Below are 26,703 nucleotides of genomic sequence, written 5' to 3'. Positions count from 1 at the left end.
GGAAGACGAGGTGTGCTATGTGGTGGGCCGGATCTGTGAGTCTACACCCGGAGTCGTCGTCGTGCAGTCCGCACGCGCGTCGCTGCTGTGTGGGTCGTCACCACGACACAGGTGTTGGGGAAGGGCCCAGCGCTCAGGGCCCGTGGGCCCTCGTGGCCGACCGAAGCCCATGCACGCAGAGAGAGAGAGAGAGAGAGAGAGAGAGAGAGAGAGAGAGTGCTGGGTGGTGGGCCAGGGCCGCCTGCGCTGTGCAGCAGACAGTGGGGGCAGGGGGTCCGAGTGATATTTACTACATTCCCTTCCCTTTCCCCTTGAATCCCGCCGCAGATCAGCCCCTGGGTCAGCCCACCCCATCCATACGTGGGCACCGCACCGCACGTCTCTGACCCCGCCGGCCGGCCAGCCGGCGGCCGCAGCCTGCGGCGTGGATTCCCGCCACGGTCGATCAGCTCAGATCAGTGGTCCGGCCGGCCGATCCATGTGGAGAGTCAATGCGGTGTCCGGGCCGAGGACCGCCGGCCGGTCGGTGTCTCTAGATCAGAGGGGCTACGTCGTCGTCTTAGTACGTGTAGAGTGGCATCATTCTGAGAACAAGACTACGGAGGACTGGAGGAGGAGATGTGCCCTAGGATTCCATTCTCACAAAGAACTTGACAGACTTTTTCTCTCGCAACTTGAGAGAGACTTTTGCAGGCCGGCTGCTACTTAATTACTACTAAATGGAACCTTATTTCGGTTTGCATTTTGTGCAGCTAAGTGACGCGTAGACAGAGAAATGCATCTCCTCTCGACAGAAACGAACCTTTTTTTAGCTCCAAGGGAAGAAGAGTTTGACGTAAGTAATGAATTGGCGTGTGGATCCTTGAAAGATGGTCCTGTCCCTGCGTGCATGTCGGCCGCCTCATGCATGCAGAGAACACAAACACTTTGCATATATGAACCCTAACCCCTAAGATTAGTTTAATCACTGCCGAAGAAACATTGCCATTTCGTTAGTCTAGTACCCATGCAGTGTGCAAACACCTTTCGGGTCACGCATGCATGACACTCATCTCTGTACTAGTTTACTAATGGTGTGATTATTAATAAACTACTGTACACAGCAAGGTTGCGTCTCGCGGAAGACGTCACGTACGTGTCGCCGCCCGTGGCGTGTGTTTGCGTACCGAGCGGGGGACGTACACTGACACGGAGTAAAAAGTTGGTCCATGCCATGCATGCAACGAAATTAGCTAGAATCTTTGCCACTCGACGTACGGACGCTGGAACACCCATCAAATGCGCTACTCTATCATCTACTACTTACTACTACTCTAGTGTCTAGTGTATCATTTCCTAATCTCGTGTCCCGCCAGTGCAAGTTACAAGGTGGCCTGGAGAAACTACTAGCTAGCTGGGCATACACTCGAGCCTAGTAGGTTGAAAAAGTTTTTCACTTTTACCATCGTTCCCATGCATGCAATGGCACTCATGTATGGCTTAGCTGTGTGTGTGTGTGTGTTGTGTTGAGTGCATGCATGGATGTCAATCAATAATCCTAAAGCAAAAGCTTGGCAGTGTAGTACTCCATAATTTTACTACGAGTACAGGACTGATCCAAAGGTCTTTGAGCTAGTAGCTTTGTTTTGATCCATGGAAGTTAGTGCACATAACCAGTTGATAACAGGAACAAAAAGCGCCACTCATGGCCTTCTGTGGGGCAGCTGAGGGACAGGAGGAATATATATGCAAAGGCACCCCCGCCCGGGGGGGAGTGTGCTTTGCTTAAAATCGGGATTAATTATGCAAAGCCAGACACGATGATCACCTGCACTGATGCCCACACTGCTGCATGCAGGTTTCATTCAGGCAGAAGCAAGCTGCTAGCACACAACACAACCCTACTACAAAACGCATGCATGGATGGATGGGTGCAGGAGGCCGTCAGGGAATATTTGGGGGCCAGTGGCATTCATTCTTGCTGCATGCAAATGCATGCATATGCTTTTCCGAGACCTCCCGGTCTTGCTCCCTAGCACAGCAATGTCTACGTTTCTGTGTCGCTGCTTGGATGCAGGTCAGGCCTCAGCAGGTACACGTACTATATGCAAGTATAATTTACTGGCCGCAGCTGACAAGGGTGTATGGTACAGTAGGTACGTGTGTGCTAGCTGACACTGCACCACTGGTGGTGGGCCGGCCGGGGACGAAATGAAATAGCAAGTGGATGGGCCCTGGAGGGCCAGTAGCTAGGGTTTTAAAAAACTGCCGCGCCGGCCGTGTGTATGCTTTTCATGGGAATGTACGGGCTTTCCTGTGCATGGTGAAGGCCATGAGTATGGACATAATAGAGCTTTCCATGCCTTTGTTTTGTTGTTGCTCATACTCTACTCTACACTCTCTCTCTCTCGCCTTTCAGGCAGGCTTTCAGTTTGGTTTTGGTGTTATCGATGAATTGATCTCTGTCACCACGCACATGTTGAGGTACTTCATGTCGTCATCTTGCTGCAAGTCTTGTTGCCAGCTAGTCTGTGTGTGTCATTGGTTTGAGTCCTGCCTGCTGGTCTCTTTCTTGGTAGTACTGGGCTACTGTGATATGGCAATTACTGCTAGCAAGAAGGTATATATACTTGTCCTAAATTTTTGGAAAATATTAATCAAAACATGATTCAGGCTGTTACGATATACTATATCATTGTATGCTCGTAACAGGAGTATATTCTGGTGGCGCAGTACTAAAGAATGTTCGAATATTTGTTAGGAAAAAATATTCACTTCACACGCCATCGGTTAAATCCTAAATCCCTCATATGCCACTGTTCATGCCATCTCGGCTAAATGCAAAAATAGGTTAGCAAAATCCGAGTGAATAACAGCCTCTTTTGTCAGATAACTATCATCTGCCACGCCCACTACTGGAAAACTGAGCATTCATCCCGAGGTTCAGTACCGGTTGCTTTTTGACCCGGTACTAATATGAGCATTAGGACCACATTAGTACCGGGTCTAACGGCTAATCCCCGAAGAGGCCCTCGTGAACCCCTTTAGTACCAGGTGGAGGCTTCGCCTGGTACTAAAGGTTGCACATAAATGTTGCACATTAATACCGGTTGAAGCCTCCAACCAGTACTAATGTGCTTGAGAGCATTTAGTACCGGGTGGAGGCTTCACCCGGTACTGATTGGCAATCTTTAGTACCGGGTGAAGCCTCCACCTGATACTAATTGGTGGGTAGGGATCCAAAATTTGGACTTCACTGGATTGAAGTCCACCGCACACATCCGCTCCTCATCGTCTTATCCGCTCGTGACTCTCCCTCTCTCTCCCGAATGGCCCTCCTCTCTCCCTTCTTCCCCCACGATGGCCAGCAGTGCCCGGTCACTTCTCTTCCTCCCATTCCAGGCGCGCCCCTCCCTCCCCTCACGGCTGCCCCTCCCCTCTCCCCTCCGCGCGCCCCTCACTGTGACGCCGGTGAGGAGCGGCGGCGGGGTGAGGTGAGGTGACAGCACGGCGGTGGGGGAGCGTAGAGGCGGAGTGGTGGGCGACGGCACGGGGAGCTACACACGGGGAGCTGTAGCGAGCGACGGCACATGGAGCAGCAGCGGGCGATGGCGCATGGAGCAGCGGGATCTGCAGCGCGGTAGGAGAGCGTGGAGGCAGAGCAAGGGCAGCAGGATCTAAGGGGTGGCAGCGCGGCAGGACGGGTGCGTAGGCTCACCTCTCTCTGGACCAGGCTCGGGCGACGAGGAGGAAGGGTGACCGGACGAGGAGGAAGGGTGACAGCGGTGAGGCGGGGGTGGCCGGATGGGGTTCCCAAATTAGTACCAGTACTAAAGGTCCCCTTAGTACCGAAATAGCAATATCGGTTGCATAATCGATACTAAAAGGATGTTTGAACCGACGCATTTCCGCTATGGGTGGAAACCGATCGATCGAAGGCGACATGCTTAAGATTCAAGAACACACACATGATAACTTGATAAGCCCATGTCAGACGTCGTACCTAAAAGATGCCGAATTAATTGGTAAACAAATCTGCTGGGAAAAGAGATGAGCGTGCACACCGGGCAAGGAATAACCGTACCGGTTATGTAGTGCCTTCTGATGTGGAGGCTGCTACATGCAATTACAAAAGAACTAAACGTTCAATCATGTTAAGGTACGGTGTAAAGCCACCAGCAGAGCGCACACTGCACGCACGTTTCTGGCAGACAAGCGTAAATGAGTAACCCCCTACTGCTCTACAAGCTACGACTACTACTTGCCCTGACTGTCCTTTACATTGATTTGCTAACTAATCGCTCCGTTGCGGATATGATTCATGGGTTGTTTGGGACACACTCCATGCGTAAGGTAGCTAGTAGACATGCAGGCATGCAATGGATCAAATGGCAAAGGGGGGAAAGAGCAAGAAAGACCAAGAACAAGCTAGGAAATTAAAAGGTCCAGGGGAGCCATCCCCAAGATCGAAGAGGGTGACAGCAGATTATCATTCCAAGCCCTATGTTATTCTCCTACATACACCTTTAGACTTGCTTTGGGCCATGTCTATGTACACGTACACGTACACGTACACGGATCGGATCGATCAAAGCGTGCGTTGAAATGATCACATCCTCAAGTGCTACGTACGTACTCCTACGTACGTATCGCTGTGGCACTGTACTATCTACTAGACAGGCCCGTACATTACGTGTACATTACGTGGTGCAAGTGGCGCGATCGCACCGGGCCACCAATTTTGAGGGGCCACCCTAAGTAATAATTAGCTCAGGTTACAATCCAATCTTTTCTACATCAAGCTCAGTAGCTCACGGCTCAGGCAATCAAATCAAGCATTTATGAAAACAGAGTATGTGGTCATGATGTCTCTCACCTTCCATCGACAACCACGGCATGAGGCTGACACGGATGAAGATGCAATCGGCATCTAGTAAAATTACGACTTAGTACGAGTCCACGAGACATTAATGGTTACGGTAATTACATTATAAAGTATAACTGTATTTTTCTTATTTGCATCTTGGAAATACATAGGGTCACCGGTTTTTATTTGCACCAGGGCCTTGTAAACTTAGTACGGGCCTGCTGCTAGACGTACCGATGCAATTTGCCGACGGAATATACATGTATGGCGAGGGACATCACACCATTCATTATTCCCCACTACGCCCTCCACACGCATCATAGGCCATCACTGCATTCTGCATGCATGGGGGGGGGGGGGGGGGGGGGGGGGGGGGGAGGGGGGGAACAGCGCAAAGTGCTTCTCGTTTTCATAAGAGACGACGCATCGCTTTCGCTGGCCGTGCATATGCTCGTACAGAAAAGGGGGAGCCAGCGATAGGCGAAAAGATGCTCGCAATGTGCGTGCATGGCCCATGCAGTAGTACCACATATCTTTGTATATATTACCAGCCACCGGTGTAAATTTGTTTTAAAATGTGTATGCGTACACACGCACTACAGAGAACGGGCCAGGGGACTAGTGGAGTACGTAACGTGTACATACGGGACCCATATGGCCATGATCACCTGCTTGCATGCATGGCTCACAAAAGATGCTACAGGGCACACGCATTTGTTTATTAGGTACTTTCCATGAGGTTAATTATGTGATGTGAAGGAAATATGACCAAGCACTCAAAAGTTTGTCCATCTTCCTGAGAGAGTGAGTGTGCTAGCACACGGACACTAGCTCACTGATGGGCTTGGAAGCCCAAGATAAAAGCCGGATCATCGGCCCGTTAAAGCCCATGTCAACAATCAATATCCTCCAGTGCCATACGTGAAACAAATCCCCCTCAAAAAAAAAACCCTAAAAAAAATACATGAAACAAATCAAGCAGCGCAATAAATAATATGGAAGCTCTCACTCATTTATTTACTGTCTATAAGCTCATCAATAGACCAGTGCACGCTTTAAAAAAAAACAGTACACCACCAGTAGCAAAAATAACAAAATCTTTTTAGTCCCAAATAAAGTTTTTTTTGCGGCTAATAGTCCCAAATAAGTTGAGTATGCTGGAGCTGAAACCTCAACGAGAATTACCGAAAAAAAACATAAAGCAAAGAGGTATTGATTACTAATAGTAATAATATTAAAAGGAACTCTATCAATCATTTAGGTCATGGTTTGCCCATGTGGAATGCTGATTTCCACGCGCACCTATCAAGGATTCAAGGATACGTCTTAGAGGCTGTGTTCAAGGGTGAAGCCAATAGGGAACGTTGCTGAGGTTAGCTCCATTAAAACTATGGGATCAAGATTAGGGATGAACATATTATGTTAAGGAGTTATAGAATTTCATCGGGGCTAGTTGACCCCAACAAAGCCCCTTGGTGTACTCTGTATTTTTATTGAGCCTCTCTGTACTGCGTCTCTCCTATGTTAAGTTCAGTCGAAGTCAAACATGACAATATTGCAAGGACAATTGTCATCGACTCGTCATATAGAACCTAACAACTTTTATGCTTTTGTGGAACCTTCTTGTGATAGATGATGCAACCGTGCTTTTTAGCATCGAGTTCATGGACACATGAATAATACCCACTATATTGGAAGAGTAATATATTTTTTATTTTTATGGTAATGTAAAGGATAAATGAATTTTCTGACTACCTGGATTTCATATGCCAGCGTAGCAAATTACTATTGCGTCAAATTGATCAAGCCACTGATTTAGGATCTATTTGGTAGAGCTCCATTTAATTCTGACTCTCTATGGAAGGTGATTCTCTGAGAGAAGTGATTCTGTAGCTAAAAGTGATCTCTAGCATAAATTCTTAAAATCAGGATTGAGAATCACTTCACAGAATCAGGAGAAGCTACTTTTTTCAGCTTCTAGTCTCTTAGTTCATTTCAGATAATCAATTTACAGAATCAGCAGAGAATCACTTCTCTTTGAACAACTGTTTAGCAGATCCAGCGGAGAATCGGTCAAACGCATCGTTACTTAATTGCGCTGCTCTAGGGGATCCATGGGCCGCAAGTTCTGTTGCAAGCCGAATCGATCTATTTATCCATGGGTATGGGCCAAATGCTCTGAACAACCAGGACTTTAACAACCCCACTTCAGCCCATGGGTCACGAAGCAGCCCGCCGACAGAAGCAACGAATGGGAGAGGCATATTCGCCGCCGCCTCAGTAGTCAGCTCTGCCTATCCACCCTCCTGCGCCGCTCGCGTGCGCGCCGCGCGCCGCGCTCCTCGCCCCGCTCCGCACGACGCCGCCGCGCCGGGTCCCGGTCGCGATGGCCCTGCGCCCCCCCGAGCTGCGGTGGCTCGGCTCGCTCACCCGGCCCGGCCGCCTCACCCCGTCCCCGCTCGCGGCGCTCGCCTCCCCGCGCCGCCGCCGCCGCGCGCCGTCCCCGTCCCCTTCGCCCTCGCCCACCGACTCCTCCACCCCCTCCACCGCCCCCGCATCCGCCGGTAAGTCTCTCTCCCCGCCGCCGTTCCGGTTGTTGGCCTAGTGGCGACGGAGAAATGCTATGGTTGTTAACCCCAAGGGTTTGCTCTGCTTACCGGATGGCGCTGGGAATTCATTCTGTGCAGGAGGGCCGGGTGCGGAGGGGTTGGAGGGTCCGGAGTGGAAGAAGGTCAGTGCGAAGCGGTTCGGGATCAAGGAGTCCATGATCCCTGCCGAGGCCTGGAACGTACTGCACCGCCTCCGCAGCAGAGGTGCGTCCTCGGGCTCGATGGCCCGCCAGTGTTTCGTTGTTTGTTGTGGTCAACCCTGAAATGTCAATGTTGAACTTGGGTTTCAGTCCGATATCCTACGATTGGACTATTTGTGCGGATGTGCACAACGGGTGAGGGCACATTAGTTTAAGCCAACTCAATTATACTTAGTTACGGGTCAAATGTTGTAACAGATGCAGACTGGAATGAACACCCAGCTCATAGCCTCATATAGAAGGAAAGATAATTCTTGCATTTGACTAATTTGATTTTACTAGAAACTATCAGTTATGTCTGCAACAGAATATAAATATTGCTGTAATTGACTTTGTATGCAAATTTGAGGAGATTGGATAAAATCACTATTCAGAGCGAAACATGTTTGGCATACTTTGTGAAAGATACAAATGTTGTTGTAGGAGAAACGGCTAATCGGGTAGGCCAACGTAAACCATATCTGTGTCCTATTGGGTACGAGTGTTGATTAATACAGGTAGTTCATATTGCTTTTACATCATGTCAGATACTAATAGCCAATTAGTTTGAATAGGGGAAATGTTGGCATTTTGTGGTGTCATGGTTGTCAGAAGTCACACTATGATCCTGAATCATAGCATTCAAGGCCATACCTGATCCTGCAAAACTGGAGGGTGCCTTCTTGATTTACAGTGTATTCCAAGAGTGCTATGAGTGCTATCTGGTCATTTTGTTCCTAATATGGTTCAGAAATGTCTATCTTATTCTTGATTAGATGGCATTTTGATTTGGTGCCATTTTAGATCTTTCTGCGGGTAGAATAGTGGTTTCAACAACGAGGAATTTCGATATTTGACATCAAATCCGCAAGCCTCACTTCTTTTGATCCTCAATTCGCGTGCCTTTCAAAATATAACTCTCCGACTGCAAATTCTTTTGATTCGAGGGTTTCTCTCCACTTCTCTCCATTTCATTTCCTTTTCATTTCCCAGGCTCAGTGAATGGACAAGTTAACCCCTGCCTTATCTTCCCTACCTATAAGATCACGCCTCCTGACTGCGTCTCATTCCCTCTCTGGCTCTCTCCCGTTCTTCCGTGCCCCATCTCTTGCTCAAAAACAGAAAAGTGCAGACATCGCCCAAGAACTCCAAGCCTCTTTCATTCCCAAATCCTCGATTGCCTGGCACCTGATAATGCAATTGGAAGAAATGGGCACCTGTAATTGGATGAAATTGGAACAAATATTCAATTCCAAATCCTCAATTGCCTAGCACGGTGGCACCTGCACATGCAATTGGATCGGATTGGCACCTGGACTCCTTGCTACACGTGCTTGAGCGGTTGAGCCCGTGCGGCATGCTGCACCACGGCATCAGGTGGAAGCGAGAGATGCAGGAGGCCATGCCAGACAGCAGCGGAGCAGCCGCCGGACAGCAGAGCGGTAACGAGGGAAACGGAAGGGGCAAGGCTCAGGCGCAGCGGAGGGGCCTCGCCGGCGTTTCAGGCGGCGGCGGCATCGCTGGGCGGAGCGAGGAGTGCCGCTCGGTTCCACGAGGAGATAATGCAAAGGGGGCAAAACGGTCATGCAGTAGGGCTGTGAAATAAAAAGAATAAGAAAAGGAATTGAAATATAGAAAAGGGGAGAGAATCCCTCGTATCGAAAGAATTCGTAATCGAAGGGTTATATTTTGAAAGGCATGCAAATTGAGGGTTAAAAGAAGTGAGGCCTGCGAATTCAGTGTCAAATATCGAAATTTCTCTTTCAACAACATGGCTATTAGTTTTTGCACCACAAACCTAGGGAAATAGGGATTAAAAAAGGTTAAGTATCATTTTTTTCTATAGAATTAACTAGCCAGTACTTATTGCACAACTGAAGTCGAGGCCTATGACACATTTTAACACCTAAATCTTACATAACATTATAAGATGTGTGATTTTACTGTGATCCTACCACACCGTACTAAGAACAGGATTCTATTACATTCCTATCAGTTACGTTGATGGTTTTAGTTGTTTTGGTGATGGTTACATAGTATCGCATGCATAGGTTCATAATTGTAGGATCCTTGTTGCACAACTTTGTTGAGTGTCCTTTCATTTTGATTTTCTTTCTGTTGATTTGTGGTTGTGTGAAAATATCAGATTAATCAATGTATATATACTTCCAAAATAGTTTTTTCTATATGAAATCTTGCTCACTCCTTGACTATATTGCTGCAGGAATTTGGAATCTATGCTTCTTATATCTATTTAATGCTAGCATGTTATGAGTTAAGAACTAATAAACTACACCTTGCTTATTTTGGCGTCTAGGTTGCATGGGCCTCATGTCATTCGATGTAGGTGATCTAAATATATGCATGAAAGCTTTGAGGGCAGTCTTGTTGCATAGTGTTGTATCCAGTGGATGTTTTTAATTCCATTGTATTTTCCTCTCCCCATTTGTTAATTAGGTCCTTGAGTACCCTTTATTGTTGGTGGTTCGTCGCACTACTAGTTTTGTTTATATGTTTCACTTTTTGTGCAGGATATGATGTGTACCTTGTTGGTGGTTGTGTTCGAGATCTCATAATGAAGAAGACACCGAAAGATTTTGACATAATAACAACAGCTGATCTTAGGCAGGTTATAACTCAAATTAACGAGGATGCTATGATGGTGTAGTGGTATTATTGGAATGAAATAGTCTGCCCAAGTTTTGAGGTGTACATTTCGTGGAGCTATTGATTCATTGGATTGTGTAGATAGTTAAGTTTGCCGTTATAGTTTTGCAAATAGCAAGTATTACATTGTTGCTAAAAACTATAAAGTACGACGCAGATTTTGACTTATTTGCTGGTTATAGCTGACAGGTGCTTGTGCTTTTGGTGTATTGGGTGCAAAATTTCACTTTTGAAATGAATATATACTTTGATTGCGTATGTTGTATATACCTATAATATCCAAAGACAACATAACAGTATGGCATATGTTCCAGTGCCAAATAAAGTTATCAATGTGTGTGATTGTTTAAATTTCTCCTACTTATGTAGTGCTTCTTTAGTTATCACATGTTAATAATTTGGGTTAAAGAAACACCTTTTGTGTAGTTTGACCCATATGGTGATTGCTTCATTCTGATTGTGAGGTTTTCATGTTGAGAGTTTTTTGAGTTGCTAAAGAAATATAGCTTATACGATGAGTTTGTGCCAATTAAGATTATTATTTAAAACTCTGCAGGTGAAAGACACTTTCTCAGGATCAGCTGTTATCGTAGGAAGGCGTTTCCCCATATGCCATGTACATGAGAACAATTCCATCGTTGAGGTTAGTGTACCTTTTTTACTGATTGTAAATGGTAGCACCCTCTGCACAAAACAGACCTCTAGTCGTCAGCTACTTCTTGGCAAACTGTACACTTTTTTGTTGTCATTTGCGGAATATATTTTTCCTTATGCATTAGAGTGTGCAGCTAGCCAGATATATCTTATCCCTTCTTATTGCAGGTGTCTAGTTTTAATACTTGTGCAAGGGGGTCAAGTGGTAGCCAGATTTACAATTCAAAGAGCCAAAACTGTAGCAAGAATGATTTTGTTCGCTGGAAAAACTGCCAAGGGAGGGACTTCACAATAAATGGGTTAGTGCTTCTGTACTTTTGAATGTAACTGGATGCCATATTGCAGGTTGTACTATTATTTTTTTTTGAATATGCAGGTTAATGTTCAACCCATATTCAGAAAAGATCTATGATTACTTGGGAGGCATTGAAGATATTAAGAAAGCTAAGGTTTGTGGTACTTGTTTGTTTCATTTTTGCATCAGTTTAAAAGTCCTTTTTCTGCGCTCATTTTGCAGTCTTCCTTCTCCTTTCAACAGGTTCGTACTGTAATTCCTGCTGGCACTTCGTTCCAGGAGGACTGTGGTCAGTATCCAAAGTTTAACCATTTCTTTTATTATAGTTCCGCTTTTTCTGTGTGGTCACTGTCATTAATGCAATCATGTAATTAACAGCCCGTATTCTACGTGCAATTAGAATTGCAGCTCGGTTAGGGTTTAGCTTCCCCAAAGAAACAGCTTATTATGTGAGAACACTTGCCTGCTCAGTGGCAAGACTTGACAAGGTCTGATTCTGGCATGGACAATGTGGTTTCATTATATAAATGAGACTTTTCTAAAGAAGCGCCATAAGTAATAAGTAGCTCTTAATGATTTATTTATTTACAATTTTACAGGGAAGAATACTTATGGAGATGAACTATATGCTTGCTTATGGTTCAGCTGAAGCTTCTTTAAGGTTGCTTTGGAGATTTGGTCTTCTTGAGCATTTGTTGCCCTTTCAGGTAAGCCCATGGCCAACTGGAATGGACATATATCGAAATCAAATGTTTGTTAAGCTTTTGGTTATTGTGCTTTTGACTAAATGATTTGATTGGACTGTACAGGCAGCGTATTTCTCTTCGACTCGTTTTAAGAGGAAGGATAAAGGAACCAATATGCTACTTGTAAGCTTTATTTTTGTTACTAGTTTATTGTTGTCATGTAGATTGACAGTAACTGTACATGTCAGTTGTCACATTATGATTGAAAGGAATTCAAATCTTCAATTGACATGCTATCAATGAAATAGAAACTTGTGTTTGTTGTGCTCTTCTTGCTCCATGCCCCACGTTGCAGAGTAGAACATTTCCACATGTTCACTAGAATTTGTGGTAGATTATCGGTCTTATATAAATTTCAATGAAGATTTTCTGATTGCAAATCTTGCTGGATTCAGATTGAGATATTCTGTCTGCCAGGGCACTTTGTTTTGTTGGCATGCTACTATTCCAAATACGCACAATAGACTTTTTTAATGGCACTTTAGTTGCAGTTTTTGTTCAATAATTTTGTTGTTTTATGTAGTTGGTTGGTTTGTCCATTAGGTTGACTGCGTTATCAATTCTTTGTGCAGGTCTTATTTTCTAAGCTGGATAATTTTCTTGCACCCAACAGGCCATGCCATAATAGTCTATGGTGAGTTGAATTATCCAACTTCTTGCTGGCAGGCAAGGAAAATTTTTATGTATTTTATTTCTAGCTGATGTGGACTTTTAAACATAGTTAAATCTGGAGTAATTGCTGTAGTTTTGTTCTTCCCTAACATGTTCTACTTGTTATTGCTACAGGATAAGCCTTTTAGCTTTTCATGAAGCGTTGGCACGCCAACCATGTGATCCTTTGGTGGTGGCTACTTTTGCACTAGCCTTCTACCTGGGAGGTGATATGTCATTGGCAGTGGATATTGGAAAATCAATCAACCGGCAACATGATACTAGCTATCGAGAGCTCTTAGAACCCAAAGTCTGGGCTGATAAGCATTTGGTAGATGAAGTACAAAGCTTTGCTGCATTGATGAAGCGAGTGTTAACTGAAATGACTGATGAATATTTTGTTGCAAATGCTATGGCAAAAATTCCTCAAGCACCATCCTCAGATCTTGTAAGCACTACCGACTTATGTCTTCCATTTTTAGCTTAGATGTTTTCTCCAATGTTTAATGTGCAACCTGGCCTCTATATCTGCGAGAAAGGTACTTGAAGTCATGGGAGTGTGACTGTGTGAAGGATATCAAATTAATTCACATTGTTTATCATAATAACAAACACGAGAAATGAGTTCATTCTGTCAGTATTGTTTTGTTCTAAGGTAAGCAAACCGAATTAATTGTTGTTTATGATGCTGTCAACTATCCTGTTCCTGTACTTAAAGTCAAAGGATTGGGACAGATACCAAATTAGTTCACATTGTTGAAAATAACAGTGATAAACATGATAAATGATGTTTTGGCTTTCATTCTGTTTTTTAGAGGTACTGGCTTTCATTCTATCAATAAGGTAAGCAAATAATTAAGTGCAATCAGTGATGCAGCTAACCAGCTGATGGTACTTAAAAGTCATGGAAGTGGGACAGACATCAAATTAGTTCACATTGTTGAAAATAACCTGAAAAATGAGTTTTTGGCTTTCATTCTGCTAATGCTTGTTTATTCTAAGCTAGACAAAAAAAATAAAACACCGTTAGTGTAGCTGCTAACTGTGCTGGTGCTGTTTATGATGCTAGGTGTTTCTTTTATTTCCTGTTAAATAATTGGTTTTATCCTATTCTAGGTATTTATACCGCTACAAGCATACCTGAAGGTTCTCAAATTCATCGAGTGTGTTCAATACGGCAAAAAGGAGCGTGGCTATGAACCAAAACGTGATGGGAAGATCAATTACCATAACCTGTCTTATGGTACAAATGCGGAAATAAGGAATCTCTTTACACTGGTCGTTTTCGACACACTGTATCCCACGAACATGGAGGATCAACATGATGGGAGTTCTTGAAGGTAGATCGTGATCAGGATGAACCATTCAAGGCTTTCAAGGGGCCTGAAGCTTTGCAAGATCATAATATATTGCAAGGTCCAGAATTGAGCTGCTGCATCTAAGGAAAGGCAGAGTATCCGATGCCATTGCTTGTTCTGATGCTGTTGGTATATTCATGCTCCTCACCGCCACATGGCAAGAGTTCGAGCTTTCTGGGGGAAGTTGATAGTTCTCTGAATAAAACAAACTGTAGGGATTTAGCATTCTTTCTAACTGTTGGAGGTGCTTTCATAAGAAAACAATTAATATGTTGAATTTGTTTTTGGACACCTTCCTGGACAAGGGATACGCCCTGCAAATGATTCCCCTAAGGGCCTGTGTTTGTTTTGTTGGAATTAGGTGGAATTGGAATTAGTTTCCAAGGTCGTCATATTTATATTTGGCTCCCTTGGAATTGGAAACGGTGATTCCTCGTGATTCCACCCTGCCTTCCTCAGATTCCGAATAAAAAATTAGGAAACAAATTCCTTCCCCCACTCGCCCCTGACTCCTCGCCCCCGTGCCGCTGCCCCCATCTTCGACTCATCGCCTCCCACGCCACGACCCCCTCCTCTGGCGCCCCCTCCTCCGCTGCCCCCTCTTCCTTCTCCGCCGGCCGCCGCCCTTCCTCCACGAAGAAGGCAATGTTGAGGATCTTGGTCGGAGGCTAGCCGAAGCTTGGCCGGCGGCGGCAACGGCGGACAGGCGGTGCGCCACACCGGCAGCAGCGACAGCAAGTGAGGCTCGGGAGCGAGGGCTAAAGCATCAGGAGCTCACCGTGGTTCCTTTTTGGTAGTTTGTTGGAGAAGATAGGGCTGGAGGATGGGGTTCACCGGCAGCGCCCAAGCTTGGGACCGGTGGCAATGGCTGGCGCAGGGGCTTCAATTCCCGGTGATTGAGGCCATGGCACAAGGAAAGGAGAGGTGGAGGAGGTAGCTAGGAGGGTCAGGCAGCTGCGTGCGGCGATGATTTGGGAATGGCGGGGTGGAGCTTGGGGATTCTTGCCGGCGGTGCGAGGAGCTCGGGTTCTTGGTGTTTCTGTCCTGAGGAAAAAGACAGGAGACTGAGAGAGAGAAGGCAGGGTTGGCGTGCCTGGCCGTGGTCGTGGCGCCAGCACAGCAGAATGGCTGGCGTGATGAGCGATTCAGTTCATTCAGTTAAGGTTCACGATCGTGTTCCAACTGACCGATTTCGAGCCAAGAAAACTTGTTAAACCCGTGCACAAACTATACCTAATAAAACTTCATTTATTACAAATTATGCATCCAGACAGCATTTAAAATTTAATTCTAAGAAAAACTTTCTCGGTACATCCAAACAAGAAAATTTAATTGAATCAAATTCTACGGAATCCATTTCCTATGGAATCTGATCGCTAGAATATCATTCCTGGAAGGAGTTTCAATTCTAAGGAAACAAACGGGCCTGTTTGCACGAATTTTAAACAGTGGAAGTTGGGCTCCGAAAGGCATTTAGGTTTTCCGATTTATACAGGCGCCCCGCAGCGGCCCAAGCCCAGCAATTCGGCCCATCACCCATCCCCACACCACCAAACCGCGTCAAAGGCTGCGAAGCCCACCTGTCCCTCTCTCGCCGCCTCTTCTTCTTCTTCTTCTTCCCCAACCCCACTCTTCAGTCGCTACACGACACCCCGCTCCCCCGCTCACCGTCCTAAAACCCTAGCTCTCCCCCTTCCCCACCTCACCCCACCGCACCCCCGCGATGGCCACCGCCGACGGCGAGCCCCAGCCCGTCGCCGCCGACCCCGCCCCCGCCCCGGCCCCGGCTCCCTCCCCCTCCCCGGCCAAGCGCAAGCCCGAGGCGGACGCGGAGGCCGACGCCGACCTCGCGCCCCCGAAGGCGCCGCGCCCCGATGCCGACGAGGAGGCCGCCGCCGAGGCCGAGGCGGCCAGGGCCAGGGCCCGGGCGGCCGACAAGGGGAAGGGGAAGATGGTGGTCGAGGAGGAGGAGGAGGAGGAGGAGGAGGACAGCGAGGAGAGCAGCGACGATGACGACGACATGGAGGGCGGCGGCGGCGGCAGCGACGACGACGAGCTCGTCGAGGACCCGCTGGCCGAGGTCGACCTCAGCAACATCCTCCCTTCGCGGACCCGCCGCCGCGCGCCTCCGCAGCCCGGGGCGTACCTCGTCGCGCCCGAGGAGGCTGTCGCCGAGGACGACGACGACGATGACGCCGACGTGGTTCCCGAGGAGGGGGCGGAAGGGGAGGAGAGCGATTAGGGCTGCGGCGCCACGGACTCACTAGGTAATTCCTTTGTCCCGTGCTCTGCGCTCAAAATACATCTATGCAATGCTACTAGTTGGGTACATTGTGTTGAGGCCTTTATTTAATCGCAATAGTCTATCTGTGGCGTCTAATTCTTAAATTCTGTAACGTTCTTGTGCTGTGTGTTACTTTAAACTTGGTCCTACTCAGTTTGATGTGCATAAGATGAGTTGCATTTGTCACCTAGATGCTTCTGCTTCTGATCTGGAATTGGGCCTTATTACATAGAAATGCACAAAATTATGATTGCAGTTGGATTGCATCCTTCAATATGTATTGTATGGTGCTGTCCTTGAAATGGGTTCGGTCAGAGGCTCACCTTTAGTTATCCTCTTGAAATGGCTTCCTTTTTGTCCTTGGCTGATGTGTGACATAGGCCCCTTAGTAGCTTCGATGTGAGCATTTGAGCTTATTCACTTAGACTGAGTTTACATTTTTTTTTCAAAGTAATGTCACCCTATTGCTGTGGATGACGTAACTTGTTTGTGAGCGACAGTTGCAAAGCAACTTTATTGCTGGCTTGCTGTCTCTGAGTGAGTATTTGTTTGACTGAGATTTGCTAAATTTGACTGATGGAACTGCATGGTCCTGACGCTCTTTTCGAACATATACATCAAAGTAGTAGATAAGGCAATTGCTGAGTCAAAATCTTAGACGGATTAATTGGGTAAGACTGTTCTTACTTAGAAATGGTCAGATGTTGGAAATGAGAGAACTGTTACATCATCTGGTCTGTGGTATGCCATTCAAGTGAGCTAGTAGTTTTGAAGATTGGACTTTGGAGGTTTAAATCAAATTTATTTGCTTCTCAAAAATGGCAGGATCCTGATCCTATGATCCAATTCTGTCAAACCAAAAGAACCTCACTTTGGTTTTGGATTGGGATTCTTTCAGCCTTGATCTGACTTATTGTGCTAAAGGTTGCCCTAGTCAGTCACCTAGGCGATGCTGAGGCTCTAGGTGCAATCATGCTGCTGGTGTTTGGGATGACATTACCACTTTAGTTGCTGCCCCAACCTAGTCAGCCCAAGGAGCAGCAAGGTAAGATAGGCAGGCACTGAAGTAACACTGGGTGAATGAGTGGGATATATTTTGTGCTATCACTTCCTGACTGAAAGGGCATAAATGATGCGTGAACATTTACATGTAAATGCCTCTAGTCCTTTTGAAACATACTCATTTTGCAATGTCTGAGTGTTGGCTGCCTAGGCCTATGTGCCACCTGCTGCCTGCATAGCCCCTAGTGCTTACTCTGGTAACAGAGATGCTGGTGTTGCATCCCTTGTCACCGGGTTTGTGATACGGTGCCACGTTCCCTGTACTGGGAACATGGTACATTTTTCGTCCCCTCCTTGTTAAAATCTCTCTTAAGTAACGTACCGCGTAACTCGACCCACGTTCCTCGATCCATCGATCTGGGAACTTTTGTGACACTGGTTGCGTCTTGCAGAATTTATCTTGGTCCTTGGAGATGTTGAAGGCTTAAGTGGTTTCGGTGATTAATGTTTTTATTTCCTAAATATTTGTAATTAGTACACTACAAAAACATGAGTCTGTCTGAGCTAAGCTATATGTCCGACTTGGATTGGCTTTTAAACTTGAAGATATACACTAGGCTTAAGGTAGATCATGACTCTGAGCTGAGCAAAAGTTAATACCCATCTCAAAAACATCACGGAATTTGTTATGTTTGCCCAGCTTCATCTTAACAAAGCCCATTTTGTGTGTGTATCTGATTCAAGTCATACATGAAGGCTTGTGCACATTACTGTAAAGGCATTTCTAGACGCATCTTATATGATGGTAACCTTGTCATAATTATTACTTGTTGCAATTCATGTTCTGAGTAGCTGCTTTAACCTGAATAGCATGATTGCGCTCAATTTTATGCCTCACTTAACTGCCCCGAAAGAAATATGCTTTAGCTTTACTTTAATTTCCTTTGTGTTGCATAAGCATAACTCATATTCTAAAGCATACATCAAGGCCATCTTGTGTGCTGTACTTGTGTGATGTTGTTTCTCTGTTTCAATTTAACTATGTTAGTTTGCTTGTATCATCAGCTATTTGTTTAAGTACTGTGGGCACTAATGCAAGCATCAAGCGTCGACACACCACCACTTTTTCAGGCACAGTTATGTCATATCTTGGCCTAGACTAGACTACATGGATGCCAGTATGCTTTTACAAGCACTTGTGATAAACTCTTGCGGCAGATCCTAGCCCAGTTAATGGGCTTTTACTCTACCCCCCCTCCCCCCTCCCACAAAAAAAAACACGTGGAAGAGCTGTGTACCTTTTTTATTCAGGACTCCTTACATGCCACTGTGATAAACTCTTCCTGATCTGCCATCACTGAAACCAATATCCCTTCAATGCCACTGGGATTGACCCTTGTATGCAACTCTAAATGACATTGAAGGGATAAAAAATTTGAACTCAGGTGGCATTGAATAGCAGTGGCAGATCAGGGATTAGAGTTTTTACCAGTGGCATATGAGGATTTTATGTTGTATTAAATAGAGGGAAAAATGGACTTAGTACACTCTCCCCTAGATAAGAACTAGACTCCCACCCACCTCACAACTCATCTTAGGTTAGACTTTGATTGATCAGAGTAGCAGCTATGTAGCGGTTTTTTCTTTCGACATGACAGCTTCATTCTTCATATTCCAAGGTAACTTGTGGGGAGCATATATTTCTTGAGCTTCTCTATCTCCTTCCACACATTGCTGTCTGCTTGAGCTATGGTTCTTATCTTGCCACATGGGTATAGAAGCCAAGCCAGGCCTACATACTTCCACATGTTGTGACCCTTGATCCAGCCAAGACTCCAAGTTGCTAGTGTGACCTGTTTTCCTGCCATATGATAGCTATTGATTGAGCTGTTACTGAAATTGCCCTTTCATCATTGTGAAATGCTGCATCTTTTATCCAATATGCATGTTGTTGAAGGCGTTAGATTTTCTGGTTGACATTGGAACTTCTTTGTTAGTATGGCTGTTCTTATTTCTTAAGCTCTCTTTGATCTGAGCTGATCCCTGCTCCCCTATTTCACCCAAGTTTACAGTTACATCAGTAAGTTATGGCTCTTGACAGTAGATGTTAAGTAGCCATGCTGAATGTCCCCTAAAAGAGTTTTTCTTATCAAGTCACAGTTCAAATCCAGACAAGACAAGCAGATACCATACAAGTATTAGATGTAGGTTATTTATATGGTTCTAACGAAATTTGCTCAAGCTGTGTGCTTGTGTTACTTAAGTCTTGATGTTAAAGATACGTCACCTCATTAAATTTCAACATGGACACATGGTGATCTGTATGAGAACAAACAAATCCCTTACATTCAAAAAAAAAAAAAAGCAAATCCCAGGCCACAGTCATCTATCGCAAGAATCAAAACCATCGGGCACTGGGTGTCGTTTTTACATCCAAATCTTGGTCTAGTGCAGTTGTCAATCTGCTACTATGAAGTATAGTTGGTTGACTCATAATGGTTGGATTTGGATGTTGCAGGTCTATTGTTTGTCAATATTTAATCCTTTTGTTTCACCAATCCATCAAATGATTAAGGAGCTGTTCATTCATTCCGAAGAACCGCATAATTAGCCGGGGCCCTCCCATGTGTTTCTAGTAGCGGCCAATTAATGTGCTGCCAAAATCTACTCTGTTACTGACCACTCAATAGTTGATGTGCTTCTATTGATCGATGATTTCTCAGTTGGGACCATACCAATAAAGCTCTTTCTTGTTGGTCTGATAACACATGATTGAAACGTGATCTGCTCAATAAATCCCTGCATTGTTGGAGAGATTGGAGTCACGCATTTTCCAGTTCGTTTAGGTAGGAAACCAATAAACGCTATTGCTAATGTTGTTGCCCTTTTTTATTCATGCAGGAAGGAATAGTGGTCTGGTGCTGGAGCCGGATATCATCCTACGTGCTGGGACCTAATGGACATGTTTTCTGTTGGGGTTGGTCACGGATAACCCAATCATCATTCTGCAATCGTTAGAGTTCTCTCTGTCAACCGTGATTTAGTGCATCATTAGGGTTACTTGGAGTGCTGAAGGGGGAGACTTGGCTAGTTCTAATTATGTAACGCTTAAGATTTGGCAAATGGTAATGCTGTGGTCATGGTTGAACAGTTAACGTCGCGCTTCTGTATACAGTAGTTTCAGACTTGCAGTTCCAGCGGTTGTTTATCTTCTGCGTTTGCTGGCACGGTGATTCTCGTGTAGTTTAGTTGGAACCTTAATCCCTTGTTGATGGTGATGAGTTTGGTTGCCCTTTAAAAATATTTATTTATGCTTCTGTTCGCCTGCGGTTTTCCACGAGCTCCTGGCTTGGTCTTGCGTTTCCAGAAATCAGGATCACAGACCGAGGGAGTGTGGCATGGTATAGCATTATGGGTAGATCGGCACTAAGCCTCGTACATGGGCTTAGAATCAGGCACTGGGCAAACCCTTAATTTACTTGAGCTTCGAATCCGCCCTCTTAATTGACTGAGACATGGGAATGCTTAGCAAAAGACCTGCCATGTGTTGCTTCTTGATACGCCTCTAACCATCCACACTAATTTCCTCCTCTTCTTTTTTTTCTCTCCTGCTTGGCCGATTGGCCCAGCAGCTGATCGATGGGCATGTGATGGATGGACCAGATGGAGAGATGAATAATAAAGCGTCGCTTTCGCGGTGGTCCTAGCTTGTTGCGCATGATTGGAACCGGGTCTACAGAATAAGTTCTCCCCCATGGCATGCCTCCTTTCAGCCATCACAGTGCATGATCCCTTCTCATGCTGGTCCTGGTCCTGGTCCTGGTCCTGGATCACCTTAGTTTGGTGATCCGAGTGCATGCACGATTCCATGAAAGGGGGGAAAGCTGAGCTGGAGGGAGGGGCGAGATGTGATGATGGATCGATGTATATGGATATACGCATGCAAATCCCTCGATGATGATACAACACTTATCCATTGGGGGCACTATCAATGTTTCTTTTTCCTTCGATGTTAAAATCTCTATTGCAATTACACATCCACCCTTTTTCCATATTGCGTGAAATACAAACTACAAACTGTAAAATTCTGTCAGAAGAGATAAAGGTGGTTGTGTGGTGTAATACAAGAAGAGTTTAGATACCATTTATGTTTCATATGCTTCACCTTTCTTTTTTCCCCCTTAATCCAGCAGGAATCAAACTATTTTTCAAAGATGCCCTATAAATTTTCAGGTGAAATCCTACGTTTAAAATGGGGCCTACACGGCTGTGTCCTTTGTATATTGTATAGGTTAAAATAAAACTGAAATTGCGAGCAGCCTATCCGCTGCTTGCCTTTACGGACATGGCCAAGATTTTCCATGAGCATATTCGATATGGTTGCATCCTCCATTTTCACTTGATTGGGTGTGATTGAGTGCTCAGGCATAAGACCAAACATTCTCTCATTCCGGGAATATCACAAAAATAGTACTAATGAAAGTAGCGTGTAGTAGTACCTTTTTATGCTCCCTTCTGAGCTTTTTTTTGAGCTCTGCACCTGATTGGTTAAGGTGTGTCAGAAACAGAATCTTTTTGCTTTTTTAATTCTTGGAGGGAAATAAAGCAGAGCTTTTAGTCCATCAAATGCCCTGGCTAGGGCCAGAGGAGGTTGCTGTGGATCTATACACTAGGATCTCCCTTAGGTTAGTTGCAAATGCACCATTATCTTAATGCCTAGGGTAGCTCTCCACAAAGATGCCACTTTCCCATCTTTTTTCCCCCCAGTTTCTTCTTTTACTATTTTGCCATCTTTTGACATCACATGGATGTAGACCCAAAACCCATGATGTCAAGTATCTTAATCTTTTTAATGGTTAAATCAGGTTAGACAGACATAGAGACAGGTTCAGTCGCTCAGATAAACTAAAGACAAATTAAATGAGTTCACTCAACTCTTCATTTTTATGATGCAATATTACATCATTTTACCTTACAATGATAAGGAAATCCATATAAGACCTTTAGATAACTGATGACAGCGATTGCTGAAAAGTTGAGGGAAAGGGTGTGATGGGGCCGATCGAGAGAGTTGATTCGAATAAAACATCAGTAGGAAGGTAGTAAAGAAGTACTAGTAGAGAAAAAGCTAGAGGTCAATGTGGCGAAAAGAAATCAGAGGGGCTGACAGCTGGGGCTAGGGAGTAACTTTTTCTCACTTTTTTTTTGGACATAATAACTTGTATTTCGTTGTAATCAAGTAGGAGTATTTGAGAGTTTGATTATTATGGGATCTCTGAGCGTTATTAATTTGGGTGTCAAAATAGAAATTGCTGTGTGCGGCTTGTTAATTGAAGCAGCGACAATATAGTCGCTCATGTCAGCTGTCACAAATAATAGATGATGCTTTTGGAAAGTGACATGGTCAACGCGACATTATTTTGAAAACTATTACCTTGATTCGACAATTAATAGCGTACAATGAATTCAAAATATAGCACCTTTACAGTATTTTGAAAGCTACTTTTGAAGATAAATCTAGCCGTACCATCTTCGAAAACTCGTTGGAAACATTCCAATTTCCGTGAGAATGAAGGAGTTTATGTGCTTATATGTACTGAAAACTTGCATTAAAAAATTATGCTTATATGGACTGAAAAGGAGTTTAAAGTCCTTACCGAAACAATTACAGGTATTAAATCGAATTATCCCTATATCATCAGTATAGCAAAGAATGTCTGTTAAGAAACAAAATCTGATGATGATCTACGCACGGAGCGTTAGGCTCATCGATCGAAGAGTTCGTTCCTTGCAAATAATCAGCATTGGTACACATGTATACGACACTACTAGAGACAAAACAAGCTGACAACAAAGAAACAACCTTTACTTTATCAGTGTGGCCAACGACCATTCCTTACCAGCTAATCATCATCATGGGAGAGGGAGAGAGGGAGGGATGGGGAGAGAGAGACGCAATCAAATTGCTCCTGCTCCTCGTCAAACAGCGCTGGCATTCATGCACGCATCCGGCGGCCGAGGTGATGGATGCCCTAGCAGCAGTAGCAGTAGTAGCAGAGCAGCTACACCCACATGCTCCCACGCCAACCCCTACCAATCAATCTCACCGTGCCCAACTGGTGATCTGTGGCTTCGAGGTGAGGCCAGTGAGGTGAGCTGTGAAGCGAAGCAACGCCAACGCTAGGCGACTGGGAATCCTAGGGCTTAATTAGCTGCTCCGCTTGCAGGTTAATGTGGTATAATCAGAGTCACTAGCTAGCTTGCAATGCATGGCAGCTGCCTGCTGCTGCTGTTATTTTTTTGTTATCATCGCCTCGTAACCCGCGCCGCCTTTGCTGTTGGAGATAACTTAGTTTAGCGTCCGGCGAGACCTTTTCCTAATCAGGCTTTGGTATTCTAAGACCCGGATGTTGAGCTACTGCAGCTAGCTATGGCACGCCATGCCGTTCAACCAAAACCTGAGCCTGTTTCCGATCACCATTTCAGCAGATCATCAGCTAATTGTTCTTGATCGCGCATTATAGATGCCGAGAGAGGTCTCCATTCAATTCTGAACCTGTCATACAATGCTCGGGTTCGTTTAAGATGTCATATTTTTTTAAAACAAATCAGACAAAAGAGCTGCAGATTATATTAAAAAAAATATGAAGTTCACATTGAACAATACAATCAATGGAAAGAAACACCGACGAATTGGATTGGAATATCATCACGCGTCGAAACTCCACTCATATCTAACAAACTACTCTGGGCCTGTCGGATTGGGACATCGACACGAGCCACACAATACCTTAACTCCACTCAACTTAATCCTACCTCGCAGGATCACCGATTGTCACCACTACATAGACCAACGCACAAGCATACCACCACCGCACCGCCTGCACTAAACACCACCACAAGCAGCAACAAACTTTTTTATTTTTGATTTTTTTGATTTTTTTTTTGCTTTTTCCTTCCTCGCCACGTGGCTGTAGTTGGACGTGGCAAGAGCTTCCAAGCAACGCCTCAAAGGAGGAACATGACACCACATGCGCCACCCTCGCCCGACCAAAAGGTCTAGGAATAAACCTAGGAAGCAAGATCGGCGCAAGGAAAAGGAGCGGTTTGATGGACGCTTCCAAGAAAGAAAATGGCGCCGTCATCGACCCATAGAATGGGCAAGGCTTTCGCCACCGCCCTCATTCCTTGAACACAGCCCCAGCCAAGAGTGCGCCCTTGTTGTGCAACAGGAGCCACCAGCCTCATCGCTGAGCACTGATGGCGTACGTGGGCGTCCCCGCTACCACCAGATGCTACCACACGCGGTGTAGGCGTCCCTGCAACACGCACCAGCAAAGAGCAACATCAACAACACCAAGTGTTACCGAAGCCAAGAGGATCGGAGGTCCGCCAAGGCAGAGGGGCAGCTCAGCGCCACCAGCTGCACCACCATGGCACAACTGCAGCACTCCCCGCTTGGTTGCCACCAACCACACCACCATCAGCTCGCGAGCACCTGAGTAGGCCGTCACCGGCCACGCCACCACGGTGCCGCCAACCACACCATCGAGGAGGGTGGCTCACCAAGTGCAGCCACCACCTACACCACAACGCTGCCGAGACTCGACATCTCGCAGACGATGCAGCACCCACATCCTGTCGGCTCCAGGCACGCATCACGTGCCGCCAAAACACAAAGGCCGCGCCAGCGGAGCTCGTGCCCCAAGCCCCAAGCTGCTGTTGGCTAGGACCCGAGTCGCGAACCGCCGCCAATCGAGCAGAACCGCCCACGCTGCCGTCGGGGAACAGAAATGTAGCCAAGCCACCACACCATGCTGGCCCGACCTGCTCCACGCAGATCCAATGGGCCGCAACCCAGATCCGGGTCGCCATCGCTTGGATCTGCAGCTCCGTCGATACTAATTATAAAATCAATTACACATATGGAGGCTAATTTGCGAGACGAATCTATTAAGCCTAATTAGTCCATGATTTGACAATGTGATGCTACAGTAAATATGTGCTAACGATGAATTAATTAGGCTTAATAGATTCATCTCGCAAATTAGCCTCCGTCTGTGTAATTAGTTTTATAATTAGCTCATATTTAGTCTTCCTAATTAGCCTCCGAATATTCGATGTGACATGAATTTTAGTGCGGACTAAAGATCCAAATATCCCCTAAGGCAGACCGTGGATCTCGAGGCGGTGACGTTTGAGCTAGAAGATCCGGAGGGAGCAGGAGGGTAGAGAGAGTCACAGAAAACAAGGATGCCCAGGATTTTAATAGGCCAGAAAGATCTTATACGTTCATCTTTGTATCCATTGGGTAAAAAGAAGAAAAATCGAGTCCACTGTACTATCTATAGCTTTTATTCAAACTTCATACTGGAATTATATATCTATAGCTTTATTATGGTTTGGGCATAAGTACTGAAATTATCAGTGGCGTTTCCACGAGGCTCACGTAAGAAGACCTGAAGACCACGCAAACCTAGTCTTCGCCACAGTCACACGTCAGCACCTGACAGCAACCTCGTGGCCTCCACGTGTCACAAAGACTTCGCGAAGCACCAATCAGGAAACGGCATTCCAAAGGGTCATAAACTAGACAGCAAGTGCCTTCCCGAATGCGATGTTTTGGAAATTTGTGTTTGTAAAAACAATTACTTTGGCGCGCATAATTGTGATGGGACATTCACAATGTTATCTTGATTAGTTGGCTCTAATTTTTTTTGTTTTGTTGTTTTCCCTTCATTTTGTCGGTTGGATCTGGTAGTATGTGGTAGGCACTTGCAATCTAGGTACAAAGATTTTGTTGTGCAGATACAAGGAACTGAAGCATTTTATTTGACCATATTATGATGCTGAAGGTCAATAGAATAACAGCACCAGCTCATACGTGCAAGTAAACTCCACCTACAAATCAAGCATTGAAGAAGTGGTTTAAAAACACTGCATTGCTTGCAAGGTCGATCAGCTCGATATAGGTTAATAATGATTAATTTGCTGGTTACAACGAGTCCACGGTATAGGCATGTTTCAAGAGGCTGTCAATACTCATTTCTTATAGAAAAAAAGATTTTATATTCCAACCTCTACAAGAGTTTTGCACCTAGTTATTATTACAGTTCATGCCTCTGGCAGTTTTTAAGAACTCTTAAAAAGCAAGACGAAGCAAAGATGTGTTGTTTTGCAAAAAAAAAAAAACACACCCACACAGTAAGGTACTAAAGTTGTTGCATTATATGACTTCATATCTCAAGTTTTTTATTTGTTCATACACCATATATACATCAACAACAATCTAGTTAATTTCCAAAGCAATTGTGATTGTGGCCTGCCTCTACAAAGGCAATATAAGTATATAACCAACAAACTAGCTTCACAAAAGTATTCTTCTTTGAAAAGGAAGAACATCATAAATGCA

General features: G+C 45.2%; 2 protein-coding genes across 2 annotated transcripts; both read left to right on the top strand.

Moving 5' to 3' along the window:
* Positions 1-7,172: 7,172 nt before the first annotated feature.
* LOC117864372 (uncharacterized) lies at positions 7,173-14,338 on the top strand. Its single transcript, XM_034748448.2, has 13 exons — positions 7,173-7,410; positions 7,534-7,659; positions 10,166-10,263; positions 10,858-10,944; positions 11,124-11,254; positions 11,332-11,404; positions 11,494-11,539; positions 11,629-11,738; positions 11,850-11,957; positions 12,060-12,119; positions 12,569-12,630; positions 12,783-13,095; positions 13,764-14,338. Exons 1-13 carry the CDS (start codon positions 7,233-7,235, stop codon positions 13,983-13,985), a joined length of 1,614 nt encoding a protein of 537 aa, XP_034604339.1. The 5' UTR covers positions 7,173-7,232; the 3' UTR covers positions 13,986-14,338.
* A 1,295-nt stretch (positions 14,339-15,633) lies between these two features.
* LOC117862514 (uncharacterized) lies at positions 15,634-20,446 on the top strand. Its single transcript, XM_034746007.2, has 2 exons — positions 15,634-16,272; positions 20,193-20,446. Exon 1 carries the CDS (start codon positions 15,729-15,731, stop codon positions 16,245-16,247), a length of 519 nt encoding a protein of 172 aa, XP_034601898.1. The 5' UTR covers positions 15,634-15,728; the 3' UTR covers positions 16,248-16,272; positions 20,193-20,446.
* Positions 20,447-26,703: the final 6,257 nt, after the last annotated feature.

This window comes from Setaria viridis, chromosome 7 (genome assembly GCF_005286985.2).
Source record: "Setaria viridis chromosome 7, Setaria_viridis_v4.0, whole genome shotgun sequence".
Taxonomy (NCBI): Eukaryota; Viridiplantae; Streptophyta; class Magnoliopsida; order Poales; family Poaceae; genus Setaria; species Setaria viridis.
Note: the sequence above shows the minus strand (reverse complement) of the source record. Positions and strands in the feature narration are given on the sequence as shown.

Bases quoted from the DNA above. Each gene is read 5' to 3' on its own strand.
- LOC117864372 (XM_034748448.2), top strand. From the start codon at position 7,233: ATGGCCCTGCGCCCCCCCGAGCTGCGGTGGCTCGGCTCGCTCACCCGG. The intron at 7,411-7,533 runs GTAAGTCTCTCT...CATTCTGTGCAG, and splicing joins CACCGCCCCCGCATCCGCCG to GAGGGCCGGGTGCGGAGGGG. The intron at 11,405-11,493 runs GTTTGTGGTACT...TCCTTTCAACAG, and splicing joins AAGATATTAAGAAAGCTAAG to GTTCGTACTGTAATTCCTGC.
- LOC117862514 (XM_034746007.2), top strand. From the start codon at position 15,729: ATGGCCACCGCCGACGGCGAGCCCCAGCCCGTCGCCGCCGACCCCGCC.